General features: G+C 42.6%; 1 protein-coding gene across 2 annotated transcripts; it reads left to right on the top strand.

The window, feature by feature from the left end:
* Nucleotides 1–608: 608 nt before the first annotated feature.
* Nucleotides 609–16,591, top strand: LOC121880139. Of its 2 annotated transcripts, none has more exons than XM_042387199.1 (21): nucleotides 609–665; nucleotides 1,340–1,734; nucleotides 2,162–2,392; nucleotides 3,097–3,207; nucleotides 3,373–3,587; nucleotides 3,772–3,877; nucleotides 4,490–4,660; nucleotides 4,805–4,935; nucleotides 5,472–5,732; nucleotides 6,198–6,278; nucleotides 6,476–6,631; nucleotides 7,809–7,911; nucleotides 8,573–8,686; nucleotides 8,909–9,079; nucleotides 9,308–9,409; nucleotides 9,674–9,810; nucleotides 10,276–10,524; nucleotides 10,648–10,789; nucleotides 10,980–11,140; nucleotides 11,417–11,689; nucleotides 15,806–16,591. In XM_042387199.1, the coding sequence occupies exons 2-21, from the start codon at nucleotides 1,372–1,374 to the stop codon at nucleotides 15,993–15,995; spliced, it is 3,468 nt and encodes a 1,155-aa protein (XP_042243133.1). In that variant the 5' UTR covers nucleotides 609–665; nucleotides 1,340–1,371; the 3' UTR covers nucleotides 15,996–16,591. The 2 variants fall into 2 exon arrangements, with proteins under 2 accessions (XP_042243133.1, XP_042243134.1); XM_042387200.1 differs by lacking the exon at nucleotides 15,806–16,591 and adding an exon at nucleotides 13,609–14,602.
* The last annotated feature ends 1,318 nt before the right edge of the window (nucleotides 16,592–17,909 follow it).

Raw genomic sequence — 17,909 nt, forward strand, 5'->3', positions numbered from 1 at the left:
GCCATAATTTAAAAAAAAATTTGCATTTCCTCCAACCTTTTCTACTCGGAAGGTAAGAATCAAGTTTTTGTCTGCTGTCTAGAATTTTTTTTCCTGAATTTGATCATTCTGACAACAACTGAAGTAAATATTATTGTTATTATTATTATTATTATTATTATTATTATTATTATTATTATTATTATTATTATTATTTAGAAGACGAAATGTGATTGCTTCATCTCCATTCCTCACACACACACACCTGTACATTCATTAATCTTTCACACCTGCTTCATTATCTTCACAGCTGTGTAGACTTGGTTGTGGACGTGAGTTTTTAAAATTCATATAGAGATGGAATATATTTCCTGTAGGAGGGGGGGTGGGTGGGGGGGAGGAGAATGAGGGGGGAGTGAAAGAGAGATAAGAGAGAAATGATGTGAAATATAAGGATGGGAGAGAGAAAGAAGGGAAGAAAGGAGTAACTGGGATAGGGTAAGGATGATAGATAAAAGTAAGAGATGACAGGAGAGAAATGGAGAGGAGGGGAAAGGGGGGTGTTGGGTGACAGGTGTGGGTAATGATAAAGAGGCTGGCATGGAGGGAAAAGGTTGGTCTGGCCAGCTGCAGGTGTCAGTGGTCTATACTGTAGTGTGGTGGTGTGGCTGTCGTAGGGGAATACAGTATGTGTTATAAAGTGGTACAAATTTAGTACACAGATTGGTCTTGTCATAAAATTAATTCATGTAATTTGTCACTGAACTCATTAACAGCAAACTGGTGAGAAAAAAGAAAGATAATTTTTATAACATACTGTACCGTGACTGCCAGTAATTAAATACAGTTTTTAGCAGCATTCAGTTGAACGAGTGTGTCGATAAGTGGTGCTCAAGTGAGATGGATAAGTGGTGCTCAAGTGAGAGATTGGTATTGATAGTTTTATTCCAGAAATGTATAAGAATAACAGTTGATAAAGTGCTCGATAAGACCAGCCTATTGTATTTTAAACAACTTAAGTGTATTAATATTATAGGAGCATCTGAAGATTAACCCCAACTTATTTCACCTTAAGATTAATCACCCTAATGGAAGCATAACCTAACCTACCCACCCAGGTGGTTTAGGATGGTTAAACTTAAGATAAAATAAGTTATGGGGGACTGATCATCAGGTGATCAATTTTATTTACTATGACTGATAAAGTGAGCCTCAGTCCTAACAGATATACTGTAGTCTATATTAATACAGTATTTATTAAATCTGGCTGAGGCTGAAACAATTGGTGGTGTTAAATGAAAGTATTTTCCACCGCCTAATTAGTGTGTTTGTAATTTCGTGAAAATGTTTTTTATCTCAGAGAAACTATAGTGTGTCCACAGGAACGACAAAATGTCCCACAGGAATCAGCTTGGCTTCCTCAAGTTTGTCCTTCACGGGTTGGTGCTTTTCAAAGTTGTCCCTCTGACAATTACCCCGAAAGTCGTCCCCTTCAGAGTGGTGCTCCTGAGGGCTCTGTTGCCGCGTGGGTTGCTGTTACTGTTGCTGCAGTGGACGCTGTTGTTAATGTTACTGCAGGGTGTGCTGCTAGAAACTGTTGGAGGGGAAGAGATCGAAGGGCGCGTCATCCCGCCCGCTTGGGAGCACCTCTATCACCAGGATGTAGAGGGGGACCTGGTAGTGAGGGAATATCTGCTGCTGGAAGTTCATCCTCGCACAGCCCTTCTCTGTCCCCAGGGCTTAGCAATTGTTAAGGTAAGGTGGGTGCAGAAAGGTGGTGTCTGTATGTCAGTCTCTCATCTTATTACACCCCAAGCAGGGTCACTGTACCATTTACTGTGGATCTTAAGGGCCAGTAGTTATTGAAAGTATTTTATCTCATCAAGCAAAAACAGCAAGATTTTTTTTTTTTACGTTAACTAAGATTCAGTGCACACCTATTAGGTCGTATGGTTTTGACATAACTGACATCCATAAAACAAACTTTTCCCCCACCTAAAGCCTCCTCTACCATTACCACCACTTTCCTCGCCATCATTACCACAACTCAACATTGCAAACACCCACACTTCCCACCACCACCACCACCACCATCACCCAACATCATCACCACCTCCCCCACCACCACCTAACATCTATCTCTATCTCTCTCTCTCTCTCTCTCTCTTTCCTCCTGCCGTAGCTGAGGATGTTGATCAAGACGGGTCAGGACATCATCGAGGCAAACCCAGAGGCGGCGCTGGATGTTCCCTATGCCCACTGGCTCGTGAAGCCTGACGATGGTGTGGTCAGCGACGAGGTGAAGGGCTCCAGCAAGTGCCCAACCCTTCAGGAGTGTCTCGGGTACCAGGCCTGTCTCTTTAACTTTGGCATCGAGTTCTGTCACATGGATCCAGTACCAGGCCAACGGAAGGTAAGAGAGACTGTCTGGCTTTCTGTCTTTTCATCTGTTTATTGGTCTGTTCAACTTCCTGTCTGTTTATTAAGAAAAACTACTTATTGTATTAAAAAAAAAATCTTCAGGAATTGGAAGTTAAAACAAATGATTATATACCTGTGTATCTTAATCTACCTGTGTTTATTCATCTCTCTGTCAATTACCTGTTTATCAATTCAGTAGCTACAGGCATGAACACAAACAGAGCACAGTATGTTATTATCGATTCAATATTCAACTACTGTTTATAATGCCTCGGTCTTATAAGCATTAGTAGTCACTTAGTTGCTGATGTCAAGTTTATGCATCTTACACCTGGAAGGGAAGTGATGTCTCTCCACCTCGACTTAGATAATCTTAAAAAAATGCTAAAAGGAACCTCAGCAGGACAAAACATTCTACCTGTACTTGAACATATATCCACGAGAGCAGTGAATTGTAATAAAAATCACAAATAAGTCACGTTTACTTGCTCATAACAAATATAACCTTGCTAAAAAACAAACAAGTGAATTATGCTTAAATATTAAAAAACAAAAAAATGGATCTTTCTGAAAATCATAACACAAACGACTTACATTCAAATGAACATCCACAATAGAAGTAAATATTTCTGAAAATCAAACAGACCTTCAGAGTCCAGTGGTCACTAAAACTGTACAGTACTCTCTCGCCCACAGAACCTGGAGGTGGTATTGACCTGCATGAGGGAGGGGTCATTGCTGGCGGCTATGAGAGACGTTAAGTACGACCAAGAATACATCCAGCAGATCGAACGAAGGACGCACCTGGTGAGTCGCTCTTGTGTATAGTACTTCTGTATGACACCATGTTACATATACACTGTCCGTCTTACATTTGACCATGACCTGCACTGCGATGACCTGCACTACCATGACCCGCACTACCATGACCTGCACTACCATGACCTACACTACCATGACCTTTACCCACAGGTAGTACACTTGACTTACACTTCGAGGTTGGAGGAGGGGGTGAAGGACTACAGCCTGACAGAGATCTGGAGGAGGGAGGAGGCGGAGGAGGAGGTGTTCCATGGGTCATGTCAACGCCTGGAGGATGCCACCGAGGCGGGATACAGCGGTTACTGTCACCACCAACCTCCTGACCCTGTGGACGTTAGTGAGGTCCTGTGGTCTCTTCTGGGCAGGTGAGGGAGAGGGAGCCTTGGTAGGTGATAGAGGGAGTCTTGGTAGGTGAGAGAGGGAGCCCTGGTAGGTGAGAGAGAAGGTCTTTGTAGAAGAGGGAGAGAAAAAGCCTCCTCTTCCCCTTCTCTCTCTTTCCCTTCTCTCTTTTTCTCCTCTACTAATTCCCCCCTTCACCTCCTGCTACAGGGTACCATCAAAGGAGTGTCGTGAAGAGGTCCGCCAGATCTACTGTTCCTTCCTCTACCACAACAAGGGTCTCTGTCTTCCTCCCTTCGTTGTCGACCCCGGCCAGGTGTGTGCATGTGTCTCAAGTGCCTTTGTTTAACATGTAGATCGATTGGCCCTCATTATCAATAGATTCCAATCCTATACAGATCCCAGCCCTAATAGAACTTAGTCCTAATAGGCCCCAGCCTTTATAGACCTTGACATTATTATACTTACTCAATGATAATGGCTAAGTTAACCTGATCTGATCTAACATAACCTAAGCCATACTAACCCAAACCTAAACTAATCTATCTTGACCCAACATAACTAACTTAACATGACCTAATCAAACCTAAGGCAACATGAATTAACCTAACCTTTAAATAACTTCCCTCAGTGTAACGTAACCTTTAAATAACTTCCCTCAGTCTAACCTAACCTAACCATATGATCTTAAGTTTGTATTCTGTGTCACATTCTGTGGTTCACTGATCCTCCGCACCATGACCAAATCAGCCCCGTGTATGTATGAAGACCAATCATTGTGTATACAGACTTCAAGCATGACACAGGTTAGGATAGAATAGGTCAGGTCAGGTTAGGTTAAGATAGGTTACATTAAGTTATGCTAGGTTTAATTTAGGTTTTACTAGGGTCTATAGAAACCAGTTAATTTTCATTCCCCGTTCACCAGGTAAGCGATGTAGCGCCAGAGAAGATACACCTCGCACACAACTCCTTCCCCCGTCCAGGACCAAGACCTGACCCGACCCTGCGTGTGGGAGTCCTCAGTGACCCACACCGAGTGCTCATACCCGCACGTCTTGGGTTTGTTATCCTGGCTCACAAGGATCCCCCTGCTGTGGTAAGTGGACCTGCCTTATTTCAGTGTCAATAATAATAATAAGTAGGGACCCATTAAAATAAAGGAACCTTTACCAAAGAGGCCTATTGTAACAGGGGTCCCATTCAATCAGTTCACGTCCAACCTTCACGCCACCGTCTACAGATGCAGCTGCTGGGTCTGGTGTACCGTCCTCAGCACCAGTACGTGATCCATGTTGATGCTCGCCAAGGGGAGACCCGCGCTGCACTCACGTCCCTCCTTACCAAACTGATGCCTGGGGCGACTAATGTTAGGTGAGCGGGGGGGAGGGGTGTTTTCTTGTTTCTGTGTTTGTATATTTCGTCCAGATTGCTGATGTTTCATTTAAAAACACTTTGTGGTTTTCTTCTATATACGGAATTATCAAATAAAGATGCACATAAAGTATTATTTGATGACGGGCTAATCAGCACTTAGCGATTTGTCTGTTTATCCGGGAGAGAGGATTGATGGAGGTATCAGACCTCTTTGGACGTACACAGTCTTATATCCTAAAACTCTGTATTATCCTCCTGCAGTCAGTATCCGTCTCTGTCTAAAAATCCTTCAGGATGTTGTGGTATCATTTTGGTTAATCCCTGATGCCTGTATGCAATCTTCCTTTTGTAGGATTCTTCCATATTTTAGTATCCCGGATCATTGTGGTGTTCTTCATAGGATTTTCTTATTTTCTAGAATCCTAGGTCACTGAGATATCCATTGTAGGATTCTTTGGGGACCTAGAAAACTAATGATAAAGAATTCTACCAGCCTCTTGACGTCTCAAACTAATGAGACATCCAACCTGTAGGATACTTCCCCTGTCGCGATCCTTCGTGGCCTCGTGGGGATCCTTCAACATCGTGCGAGCAGAGTTGGAGTCATTCGAAGAGTTGCTGAGGATGGGTGTATGGGACTTTGGGGTTAAGCTGAGTGGTGCTGACCTGCCCCTAAGGGACGTGGATGACCTTAGTGCTACCCTGGCGGCCTACAGGGGGTTCAACTTCGTCCCATTGTTTGGTCAGAGAAACAATGATATGAATGCTGACCAGGGCCTTGTGTTGGACGTTTGGTGAGTGCGTGAGAGAGAGAGAGAGAGAGAGAGAGAGAGAAATCTTTCATAATAGCCACACACAATATACCGATGACTCAAATAAGGAAAGAATCGTTCCATATTCAATCATTGTGATTTCTCTAAAACCAACAGTTGTAACTCCCAGTACCAACCCCCCCTTGTGGGAATAACGAAGCCATAACTCCACAAATTTAAAGTAATGAACCTTGATATTTTACCCCACACATTATCTATATCAGTTATTACATTCATCCATCTATAACATATTGTTGTTGTTTTCATATTTGCATGATAATAGTAAAAAAAATAATATAAATAACATAAAATTAAGAAATATAGGGTTTAATTATTTAGAAATATGGATCATTAATTCCTTAACAGGTTTGGGTTAAGAGGTTCGGTTTCTTAATACCACCTGCAAGTTCCTTCTGTTGACCTGTTTTGACCTTTTGACCCCTACAGGCACGGTTGTGAGGGCTATGTCTACAATGTGACCAGGGGTGGTGGTCAGCCATACCCAGAGGAGATACCTATCTATACTGGGTAGGTCTTATTAGGTCATTTGCATAAAGGATAGGTCATATTAAGTCATGTATAGGTTAGGTTAGCTGGTTATATGTGTAGGGTAAGTCAGATAAAGTCATTTAATTACAGGGTAGGTCACAATAATTCATCTTTATCTTATAAATTCTGTTCTCTTTCTCCCACATGACCTGACCTCTCATGACACCTTTTGACAGGTCACAGTGGGCCATCATGAGCCGGGAGCTGGTGGAGTATGTGGTGACCCCAAGCCTGCGCAGCGACCGAGTCAACCGCTGGCACTACCACCTGCAGACTTCTATTATCCCTGACGAGTCCTACTTCCCCACCCTTACCATGAATTCCCCCTATGTGTGAGTACTCCAAAGATCTTTCAGTACCCCAAACCTCTCCCAGTACCTCAAAGATCTTCCTGTACCTCAAACCTCTCCCAGTACTCCAAAGATCTTTCAGTACCCCAAACCTCTCCCAGTACCTCAAAGATCTTCCTGCACCTCAAACCTCACCCAGTACCCCAAAGATCTTTCAGTACCCCAAACCTCTCCCAGTACCTCAAAGATCTTCCTGTACCTCAAACCTCACCCAGTACCCCAAAGATCTTCCATGTAACAAATAGAATGTGAGAGTGTGGGAGATGGCAGGGATTGTAGGCCGAAGAGGAGGAAGAAGAAGAGGAAGGTGTGTGAGGGCGGTGAAGGCGAAGGGAGGTGCATATGTTTCCTCCTCCTCTTCTTGCTCTCTTAGGAAATACGTGAAGATGAAACTCCAAGGCACAGATGGACAGGAGACGGAGACGAAATAATACCCGGGAAGAGGGAGTAACACCATTCAGCTTAACACACACATAAATACCGTAACTGTAACTCTTGGTTTGGGGGTCTAGTGGTCTTGATCATAAAGGCATTTATATTACCATACATATTTATATTTTCCTTCAGTTCATTCCTTTATTTTATTATTACGTGAATTGGTCCGAGTATAGTGAAGGTATTCCGTTTTTTAGTTAAGTTCTAACTCAACTAGAGGAGGAATTGAAGATTATGATATACACTCTCTAAATGAACCACACAATAGATAAACAGAGACCTTACAATATATCAGAAGTAACACCTATGATTATCACCATCTCCTCAAGTTTAACCCACATCCCGTCCTCCAGACAACCTCACAAACTAAACTGATTTTTCAACAATGTCTTGGAATAAAAGTACTCGGGAAATCGTCTGACCAATCGCCTGGCACCTTTTTTTTTTTCTACTCACACCATTGCATTTGCTCTCAGTCTCTGTTAGGTATATTACAAGCGTTCTCTGTTCTCGAGTTGTGAGAGTGGGGCAGACAGGCAGACAGAGATAAATGGTAGTTAGATAATGAGAGGGGGGGGTGAAAAGAAGAGAAGTATAAGACAAAAAGAAGGAAAGGTTGATAAAAAGAGAGAGAGAGATGTGACAAAGAAAAAGAGAGACAGACAGAAAGTAACAGACAGGAAGAGACATTTAACCTCTCTCTCTCTCTCTCTCTCCCACACAGGAACCAGTCTCTCCCTCTGGGCTTTCACTTCTTGAGAAAGTTTGAAGGGCGGAACACTATCAACCTCTGCCGGCACATGGAGGACACCGACTTCTGCGGTCAGGTGAGTCCTTTGTCCCCTACAGAATATGGTCAGGCTCCTTATCTGAATCCTTGAGGGTGGTAGGAAGGGTTCAAAGTCATCACCTAGGGTTGTAAGATGCAGAAGGAGGTGATTTAGGTCCTTATTTTCTTCTGTAGGAGTTGTAGGAACTCACGAAGAGCTCAAAAATATCAGATGAGTCCTTTGCTTCCTGCAGGATAAGGCCAGAGTCCTTACTTTGATCTGTGGGATGATAGGAAGGGTTCGGGGTCATCAGCTAGGATTGTGGGATGCTGACAAGGAAGGAATGAGGATGCGACAGTCCTTGGAAGGGGTCATCTGGGGTTGTATGAGTTTGCCTAAATATAAACCTTCATATTTCAAGACGATTTTTACCCTCCTAATTGTTATTTACACTTCCTCACCACTTCCATCACCTCCCAACACCTTCCAACACCTCCCTACCACCTTCCAACACCTCCTGCCATCTCCCTACCACCTTCCAACACCTCCTGCCATCTCCCTACCACCTCTCAACGCCTCCCAATACCTTCCAACACATCCCTACCTCCATCCAACACCTCCCGCCATCTCCCACCACCTCCCAACACCTCCCAGCACCTCCCAGCACCTCCCTACCATCTTCCAACACCCCTTCAATGCCTTGCCACTCTCCCCTAAGGGCCCAGGACCTATAGAGGAGGAGGACCTGAAAGAGATGTTGGAGTCGTCACACCGGTACTTCTTCGCCAGGAAGTTCCACACCCACACCACCGCTCACCCCATCAGGATCATGGTCAGTAATTCTTAATCCTTAGTATTATGATTAACAACAACAGGTTTTAAAAGGGTGTTCTTTATCTATTTATTTATATATGTATATCTATTTATATCTATCTATCTATCTATCTATCTATCTATCTATCTGTGTCTGTCTATCGATCTATATATTTATTTTACTCTCTCTCTCTCTCTCTCTCTCTCTCTCTACCCATACTCTTCATCTCTCCTCACACAGGTAGCAGAACAAGTGAGGACCAACTATTATCTAAACCTGAAGAAGTACCTGCCGCGGGCCCTCCTTCATCAGTTGGCTCTCTTGGCCTTCCCTCACCTGAAGCAGCAGCTGGCCAATCATCCCAGTTTGGCTCACCTCACTGTCACTCCTGGAGACCTCATTACGTTCAAGGTGTGTGTGTGTGTGTGCGTGCGTGGTTTTTTATATATTTATCTTCATCATCTTCACTATCATTATCGATAAGAAGTGATGCATCTTCTTCATCACTTTCACCACCATCTTTATTTTAAGGTATATCTCATCTTTTTTGTCACTTTCACCTATTTCATCCATCTTCTTTTCATCACCTTCCCTCAGCACCAACAGTTCAATATTAACACCTGGTTAATCTCCCAACAGGTGTTACCGAGGCTACACCTGGTCAACCCTTGCTGTTCTCTTCCCTTTGATAGGTCCTTCAAGAGTACACAGGAATTCGTATTTTGGCTCGATTTTACCATTGTGAGTGTTAATGATGATGATGTTCTTCTGAAACACACACACACACACACACACACACACACACAATCTTAGTGTGTGTGTGTGCTTAGTTGTGGTGGCCAAAGTAGTTACCATGACCAATCTTCGATGGTATTTTGATAGTAATTGTGTTATTTTGAGTGTTTTTTTTATATGTTAATAGTAATTGTGTTAACTTAATAGATCCTCACCCCTTAAAAAACTCACCCTAGGCCTTTCTGTCCCTCTCCTCTCCCCTCCCCCCAGAACGACGAGGGAGGGTCGCCAGTAGGAGGAGCGCGGGCGTTGGTGAGTCAGAGGCCAATGTGTGACTGTTACCCTGATGGTCACCTGAGAGCCCTGAGGGTCACCACCTGGCCTGAGGACCCTAACACTCCTAAACGGTAAGATAGGTCTCTCTCTCTCTCTCTCTCTCTCTAAGGTCTCATACATATCTTGATGCAGTTGGTCTCCTCCATCCTCTCCACAAGCCCAAACCATCTCAGTCTGCCTCTACGCCAAACCTCGCCAGTATTATCATTACCCAGGTGCCCCTCTACATCTGGCCAGGGTATTCTATCTCTCAATGTCACAATATACATCCATCTCACTATTTTCATTTCAGTTCGTTCAAGCCTGTGTACTCGTATGTCATCCACTTTAATTGCCCATTTTTTTTATAGTATGTAATGGAACAATGACATATTAATACCATACTGTCTCCTGTAAGGAGGATCTCGTGTTGTTTTATATTGATGTTTGTACAATTCCCCACAGCCTCCACTTCTCCTCACTCTCCCATTTCTCTTCATATCCCATCAAACACTCTCCAACATCGTCCCCAACTCTCACCACTATCCACATTACAGTATCCTCTCTGATGGAAGCAAGTCAGCCCTCACCACCAATGTGCCCCTGCCCTACGCGATGCCCGGGGCTGACACGGTCTACGTTGAGCTGTGGTTCCATGTCGGGCAGAGGAGCATCAGTCAAGACTGCCGCAGCAGGATCAGGCCACCCGGCACCCCTATGGAGTTCCCTAACATGGAGATGGAGGAGGTGACGGCAGATGACCTCCATGTCGTGGTGCAACTGATAGACCCCCAGGGCAATGTGAGGTGAGAGGAAATGTGTGTTGTCAGCCCATACCACAGTAAAGTAGTAGTAGTGTGTCGTCAGATTTCACAGTAGTAAAGTGTCGTCAGCCCATGACACGTTAACAGTGTCATTTCATGTTGCAGGTGTGAGGAAAGGAAGACAGATCACTGGGACAAGAGTCACGTCCACCCTAACAGGGACTTTGAGAGGGTTGAGATGCCTTCCTTCTTCACCCTCTCCTGCGGCGTCATGGAGACCGGGCCCTGGACCCTGCGTGTGTACCAGGTAAAGTCACAACTCAACTCGCCTGATGGTTGACTTATGCTAGAAAAGAACGCCACTACAGGCAGAAGACCAGCGAAGATTTTACTTGTGTAATTACCATAGTCATATCATACAGGGTGAGAGGGAACGCCAGGCACTCTTGATTGTTCACACTGGCGCTATTGTGATAATTTTTCCTTCGCTACAACAGGACGGGGTGAAGGGGGCACGTCACTACGAGATGCCAGTGGTAGTGTTGCCGGGGCCCCATGACCTGCCTCTAGACCCCCGCCAGCAGGAGCAGGTCGACCTACTGCAGGGGCTGTGGACCGTAGAACAGGTGATGCTCCTCCCCGCCACCGACTATTACGGGTATGTATGTATGTATGTGTGTGTGTGTTTTCAGTTTTGGCTCAAATATGTATGTATGTATAAGATTCACCATACTTCCGTCACAGACACAACACTTCAAGTTCAAGACCTGGTTTAGGTTTTAGAGATTATAGACCCACTAGAGGGATGAGTCAGCCTTGAACACGAGGAGCAACCATTATGTATACTGTATATGTATTCTTGTATATGTTTGTATGTATGTAGGGTTGTGCACCTGTGTCTTTTTTAATTGTCACCATCCACTGTCATCATCAGAGACTTACCAAAACTGCCCAAGAGAGAGACAGCGCCTCCCCTCCACCACCCACACAACACGAATAAAGAAAATGTGAATATAGCTGATGATTTGAGACCTAGGGAGGAGGAAGAGAAGAAGGAAAAACAGAAGATGAATGTGAAAGAGGGATGGGAAAGAGATGAGGACGAGGATAAGGCCCACATCAAGGATATCTTCTATCTCTCCAGGCAGCGTCGGTCAGCAGCGGAGATGATACAGCTTGGCCTCCACCATTTCGACCCAACCCTCAGGTAAACATTTCAAGGAGGACCTACCAACCCCCTCACCTCTTCTCTGATTACCATCCCCTACTCCCGCTCCCCACCACCCCCATCTTAAACACCCTTCATCACTTTTCTGTAAAGTATATGATTTTATTTTTTTGATAAATATATAGTTTTCCTCTCTCTCTCTCTCTCTCTCTCTCTCTCTTCTGCCTCTGGTGTATGATATGTTTACCAACCCTTGTGTGGTGCTGCCTGGCATATAATTCTCATGCCATGCTAATAATAATAATAATAATAATAATAATAATAATAATAATAATAATAATAATAATAATAATAATAATAATATAATTAACAGTCTGTTGAAAAGTACAGCAGCCATAAGCGGAAAATACACAAAAGAAATACGTGGTCCACATCTGTACAGTGTATACAAAATACATTTTGTGCGTGTGTGTGTCTGTATTTTCATTATGCATTTCCACAGTTTTAAAGATATTTGGTAGGGAGGTGCAGGTGACCTAGGGGATGGTCATACACTATCTCCTGTCCCTTCACCTGGACTGAAACAAGGTAACTCAACTAATACGAAAAGGAGAATAGGTAAGGAATGAACACAAAATTTATCTACGAATTATGATGCTTTTTACAATGGTTGAAGTGGGGCTATTCTTGTAGAGATCAGTACAAGGTCTTATAGCCTGGATGCGGTTGTAGTGCCTGACAACAACTTGTGGACAGGCGGTAGCAGGTGACGGTGGCAGCTGAGATCACGAAGAAGATCAGAAAGAGTTGAGAGGGTGTGTGGACTGAGCGTCTGTTGATATGTGGTGTAAGAGAGGGAGAGAATAATCTTGCACAGGGGCCTTCTGCTGCACTTTATCCATGAGTCCTCGTTGTGTAGCAGTTAATGAAGAAGACCGGACAGGGGAAGCATAGATGAATTTAGGAAGTATGAATGTTATGTAAATATTCATAAGCCCAGAAGAAGAAGTCCAAGGGTTTTGAGAGGATGGAAGATGTGGAGACGATAGTTGAAAAATTTGATGAGTGTACTAACTTGTCCCTCCAGATTAGTTTGTTATCCTCATTCTGGAGAGTGTTGGGGCTCAATGTGATGGGGGGAGTGGGACATGGTCAGAGGATAGGTTAATGTACATAACCATGGTCTTGGTATGGTTGATGGTGACATGATTGGGAGTGGATCAATCTTGGAGACTATTCAGTGTGTTCTGGAGAGTGCTGTAATCTGGGACCGAGTTGTTCATACTGATGCCAATGGTGGAATTGTCGACATGTTTCCAACGACCGAGAGTGTCCTTCAGGGCATCGCCTTGGGGGATGCTGCAGGTGAGTGACTGAAAGGTGAAGACAAGCCCTTGGGAAACGTGCAGCTTGACATCGGTCGCTAAGGAAGTTTATGAGCCATTGGAAGAGACTCCTTTGAATCCCAAGATCGATGGCTTTATTAATAACTATGTTGTCATTGAAGTTTATTAGTTTATGAAGGTGAGTCACAAGGGTATCTGGTGTGCAGTTGATGGTCTTTGGTGCCTGCCATGTCAGCGTAAAGTCCATATCTGGCTGGTATTGCGGGAATGGCAATAGAACGTACAGTAACTCGTTTAAAGATTGTGAACATGTTGACTTATAAATTCTTCCAATCAGCTGGACATTTTGCTTGTCTGGTGGAAGCATTAATGATGGGTTAGGTTAGGGGGAAGGTTTATGTTTTGTTATGTTATGTTATGTTATGTTAGTATAGATCTGATTAGGTATCCTCCAAATTGTTAACTCTCACATATCATAACGCTATCCCGTGCCTGTAACCTGACATAAACATGAAAATGTGGTCCCAGACAGTTAGTGATTTTGTGGTTATTTAGTCTCATTTCCAGTCTGACAGAAAACGTGAGACTAATACAAATTTGATCTTGTGACAGATATCAGAGCACTTGTTCACCGCTTTTGAGGATGAAGGAGGCGAAGGAGGAGGCAGATAAGACACAGGAAAGAAGACAGGAGGCAGGAGGAGGAGGAAAAGAAGAGGCAGGAGGATGCTAAGATTGAATGAGGCGGAAGACAAGGAGGGAATATGACAAAAGCTACAAGGACGACCCGATTCACTTTTTTTTTTAATTTTCACCACTTATCAGCTTACTAGCCATTCGGGTAGTTGGTTTATCCAGTGTAGTACAGAATGAAACCGGAGACCAGAGTCCGGGAAATCTGTGATGTTTAGTAGTAAGGGCCACATTGGCTAACACCCTTCTCATATTGTGTGTCTGGGCCAAGTGAATACTTATTGGGAGTGAGAGAGCGGGAAAGAGACAGCAAGAGGAACAGAGAGAGTGAAACAACATGCATACCGTAAACAGAATAAAATCCCACTGAGAAATCAATAAAAATAAATGAGTCGATCTTTTGTGACTCGAATTTCTCAGATACTATTCACATTGCTTACAAATTCAGATAATCATAAAGTATCGTTCACAAATTAAATCGAACGAAACATTCTGTCATTGAGTGATTGAATATAAATGAATAAAAAGCTGATCAAGACAAGCCCACACACCAAGCTGGAACAAAACACGTAAAAAAGCTTACTAGACGTGAATAAAAGTCAACCGTGTGAAACGACTCGACATATAATGGTCATATCAAGATGTATACATACTGTAACCCAGGTATAGGTAGTGACTTTATAGGTCCTCCTGATTTAGAGCTAATTATTTTCAGTTGGCTATAAGCAATTACGTAATATGAAATTTTTTTGACTGTTAAGTTAATATCAAGCCTACAGGCGAAAAGTTTACTCTTATCGTTAAGTATGAATGTACGTATATTATGTATACTTGTTTGTCTATGTATGATTGTATTTATGTAAGTAAAATATTTATAGTCATGTATTATATGTATACTGATTAATATACGGTAAATGTAATAATAATAATAATAATAATAATAATTAACGGTTTATTGAAAGAGCTTGGCAGCCAGAAGGCTGAAAATATACAGTTACATATTTGGGAATGGGTTACGAATTACAAATAATATACAAGTGACATAAGTGACACAAATAAGACATATAAAACTTAGATGGGGATCAGCTCAAACTACAGTTCATTTTCAACATAGTGACAGTGTAGGGAGCAGTGTTTACTGGGAGTGAATACACTGATTTATTACATGTTATTGATAATTTTTACAATGGTTGGGACTGGGCTGTTCTTATAGCGATGGGTCTGTGTACGTATGGGCTGGATGTTGTGGTGTCGAATACAACTCGGACAGGGGATCTCAGGTGGTAGTAGGGGTGTCGGGGATGGTGTAGAAGCATGTACCGTATGTATGTATGTAGCAAGATAACTATACTTCAGTATACCTCAAGAACCGGGACAGTGTGGTCCACTTTTGGCTTCTGGTGGTGGTGGACCAAGATCAAGGTCAGAGAAGCATCATGTCAGGGGTCATAATCATATCAGGAGTTCAACGATGCCGTGTGTGGTAAGTTCAGAGCACCATCTTAGTTGTGTCGTATATACTAGCTCACAGGACCACGCCAGCTTCTCCTGCCATGACTCCTGCCGTAGCTGTCTACTCTGCCTCTTTCCTCTCGCCTCCGTATAAAAGGTACTTAATTTTTCACGATAATCTAAAATGAGTTAAAAGACATAAATTAAAAATTATAAATAAAATCGGTATATAAAGATTAATAATCACAAGGTCAATTGATTCTTACTCATACAGCCTAGTCGAGAACTTTACCGCCAGGCACTTCCTCCGCCTTGTTGACTTACTTAAATTTCTTAACCGAGTTACTTGACAATGTACTACACACCTTTACTTTTGCGTGTCAAGTGTTAATACCTCCGAGTTTTATTGCATGTTCGTTGGTTGGATATCTTAATAAAAGCACATAGAGATTAATGAGGGGATTAGCAGTCCATCTTGTGAGCTTTAAGCCCAAATATTAAGGATAATCTGTTGATGTTATACTGTATTTTTGCGCTTTAACAATTAGTCATCATATTTGTTTGTATATCATGATGTACAGTAAGTTGAATTCATTTATTATTATTATTTATGTGTTGTAGCCAATACATACTTAAATAAGTCCATTTTCATTGTATATTACAGTGTAAGAGAGTGGTTCGCGTGTGGGGGCGGGCTGCTCACCACACTACTGATGCTGGTGTTCACGTATCATTGGGTGGTGCTGCCGGGGCTGTTCTCCGTCAGGGTCTCCCGCAGGATGAAACGCTCAGCCCTCCTGGTTTTTGTGGCTATCTTAGTGCAGATCCTTGTTTGTTCCTTCTTCTGTAGCTGATGTCTTTACCTGTGTGTGTGTGTGTGTGTGTACTGCTGTATTTTAGGGAAGTTTGTGCTTGTATGTACAGTACACCCTGTATCACTGTTCTGAAATAACACACTTAAATATAATTTGAATTTTGTATTTGATACAGAAAATGTAATTGATAAAAACAAACTTAGTGATGGAATTATTGCAAAATTTAATTCGTTGTGGGAAAAATAAAATTATGATTTTTTTTATATCCTGAACATAATATACAGTATTTATTAAAATGTTGTTGATGTAATTATCCAAACTTATATTAGTAAAGATAGTTATTATCTTTAACTGAGCAGTATGTCCACCGTGGTGGTTATAGCAATTTTAAATTAAATTTGTTTAATAACTGACTGAATAAAATGCATTTACATGGATAATAAAATATGAAGGTTCACTTGTGCTGTTATGTGAAATGCAGTATACATATAAGTAGATTAATAGCTTCATACATGATCTAACCTATCTTAGGTATAATAGTTGCCTTGTCTAAAAAACTCAAATAGAACAGCAAATTTTACCTATACGAATGAATTATTGCACTAAGTAGTAACAATAAAATGCAGTTATCACGATCTGACTATATCTTAATTTGCTTTTTAAAGCATAATCGGTTTCCCTATTTAGCATTACATGACTGAATATATCACACATTACAGTTCCTCTGTGCCATATCAGCAGCTTAAACAATTTAATAATATTTGATAGAGGTACTATCGTGCACCAAAGTCGTGTCCACTACCCAGCCACAGTGAGGGTTTGAATTACCTTGAGTCTGAAGTTTCGAAACAGCTGGGGGAAATGCTATGGTCAGCCAACAGATGTCGCCCACTGTAGTGTGTGGTGGGGGGGGAATAGAGGTGGTGGGGGGGGGAATAGAGGTGGTGGGGGTTAGTCTAGTAACAGGCTGTGTGTAGGTGGAGCATAACATCATGAATTCCGCAATCACTGATAACAATAAGAATGTCATGAAGATAGTTAATATTATTAAGCATGGTGAGAGATGTGTAACGGGTAAATAAAAGCACTACAACGACCATATCTCTGCCGTTCATGGCTACGACGGTGAGACTGATGGGCACACCGGTAATTAATTCTCCGTGACGTAGTCACGGAGAATACACAAATTGTTACTAGGGTTGGCGCCACCCACACCAGGGGAAGGAGGTGATGTCGAACACTGAAACATGCCGAGGTCTCATTCCTACCATCGTCGTCACCAACAGGTAAGACACATTAATTTGTCATTATAGCCCATGTCGTCCTTATACTATTGCAGGGTGTCCTATGAGTGACAGCAGATATTAGTAGAGGTGAAAGAATATGTGATATTGAGTTGAAAATCTTCTATACACATAAGCATTTTTCGGTTTACTTTAGGCATGAGGTGGGTTGTAAAAATTACACAAGGCAAAAATTTTGCCATGTTATATTTTATTTTTCTTACCAATTGCAGCCATACTGTGTGCTGTTGTAATCCTTATTGGTGGATTACATAAGGCCTATTAATAGCGTGAAAACCCGTTTGAAGATACTGTAATGTTCCATAACTTGCATTAAACATCATCGTACGTTCATGAGTTCCAACTCCGCGCCTAGCCTCCCCCCACCTCGCCTCTACCCACCCAATTATTAAACCTCATAATTTGAGCATCGTGGGTTACCACACCTCAACACTAATCGACTACTTATTCTCTCCCCACACTCCTCCTCCACCATCCCCCCACTCCACTCCTCCCTCCTCCACCTCTTCCCTTCATCCCTCCCCCAAGACCAACGTCAATCAAACATTCCATCCCATCACAATACCTTCCCCTGCATTCCCCTATTCTACCCATGGCGACGATTTGAACTACTGTAATGAACACTCACAGAACCACCATACGGCTCCTC

The sequence above is a fragment of the Homarus americanus genome, unplaced genomic scaffold (genome assembly GCF_018991925.1).
Source record: "Homarus americanus isolate GMGI-L3 unplaced genomic scaffold, GMGI_Hamer_2.0 scaffold30108, whole genome shotgun sequence".
In the NCBI taxonomy this organism is placed as follows: domain Eukaryota; kingdom Metazoa; phylum Arthropoda; class Malacostraca; order Decapoda; family Nephropidae; genus Homarus; species Homarus americanus.

Coding starts and splice junctions, on each gene's coding strand:
- LOC121880139 (XM_042387199.1), top strand. CDS start 1,372: ATGTCCCACAGGAATCAGCTTGGCTTCCTCAAGTTTGTCCTTCACGGG. Junction 9,080..9,307: donor GAGACCTCATTACGTTCAAG/GTGTGTGTGTGT, acceptor ATCTCCCAACAG/GTGTTACCGAGGCTACACCT. Junction 9,410..9,673: donor TTTGGCTCGATTTTACCATT/GTGAGTGTTAAT, acceptor CCCTCCCCCCAG/AACGACGAGGGAGGGTCGCC.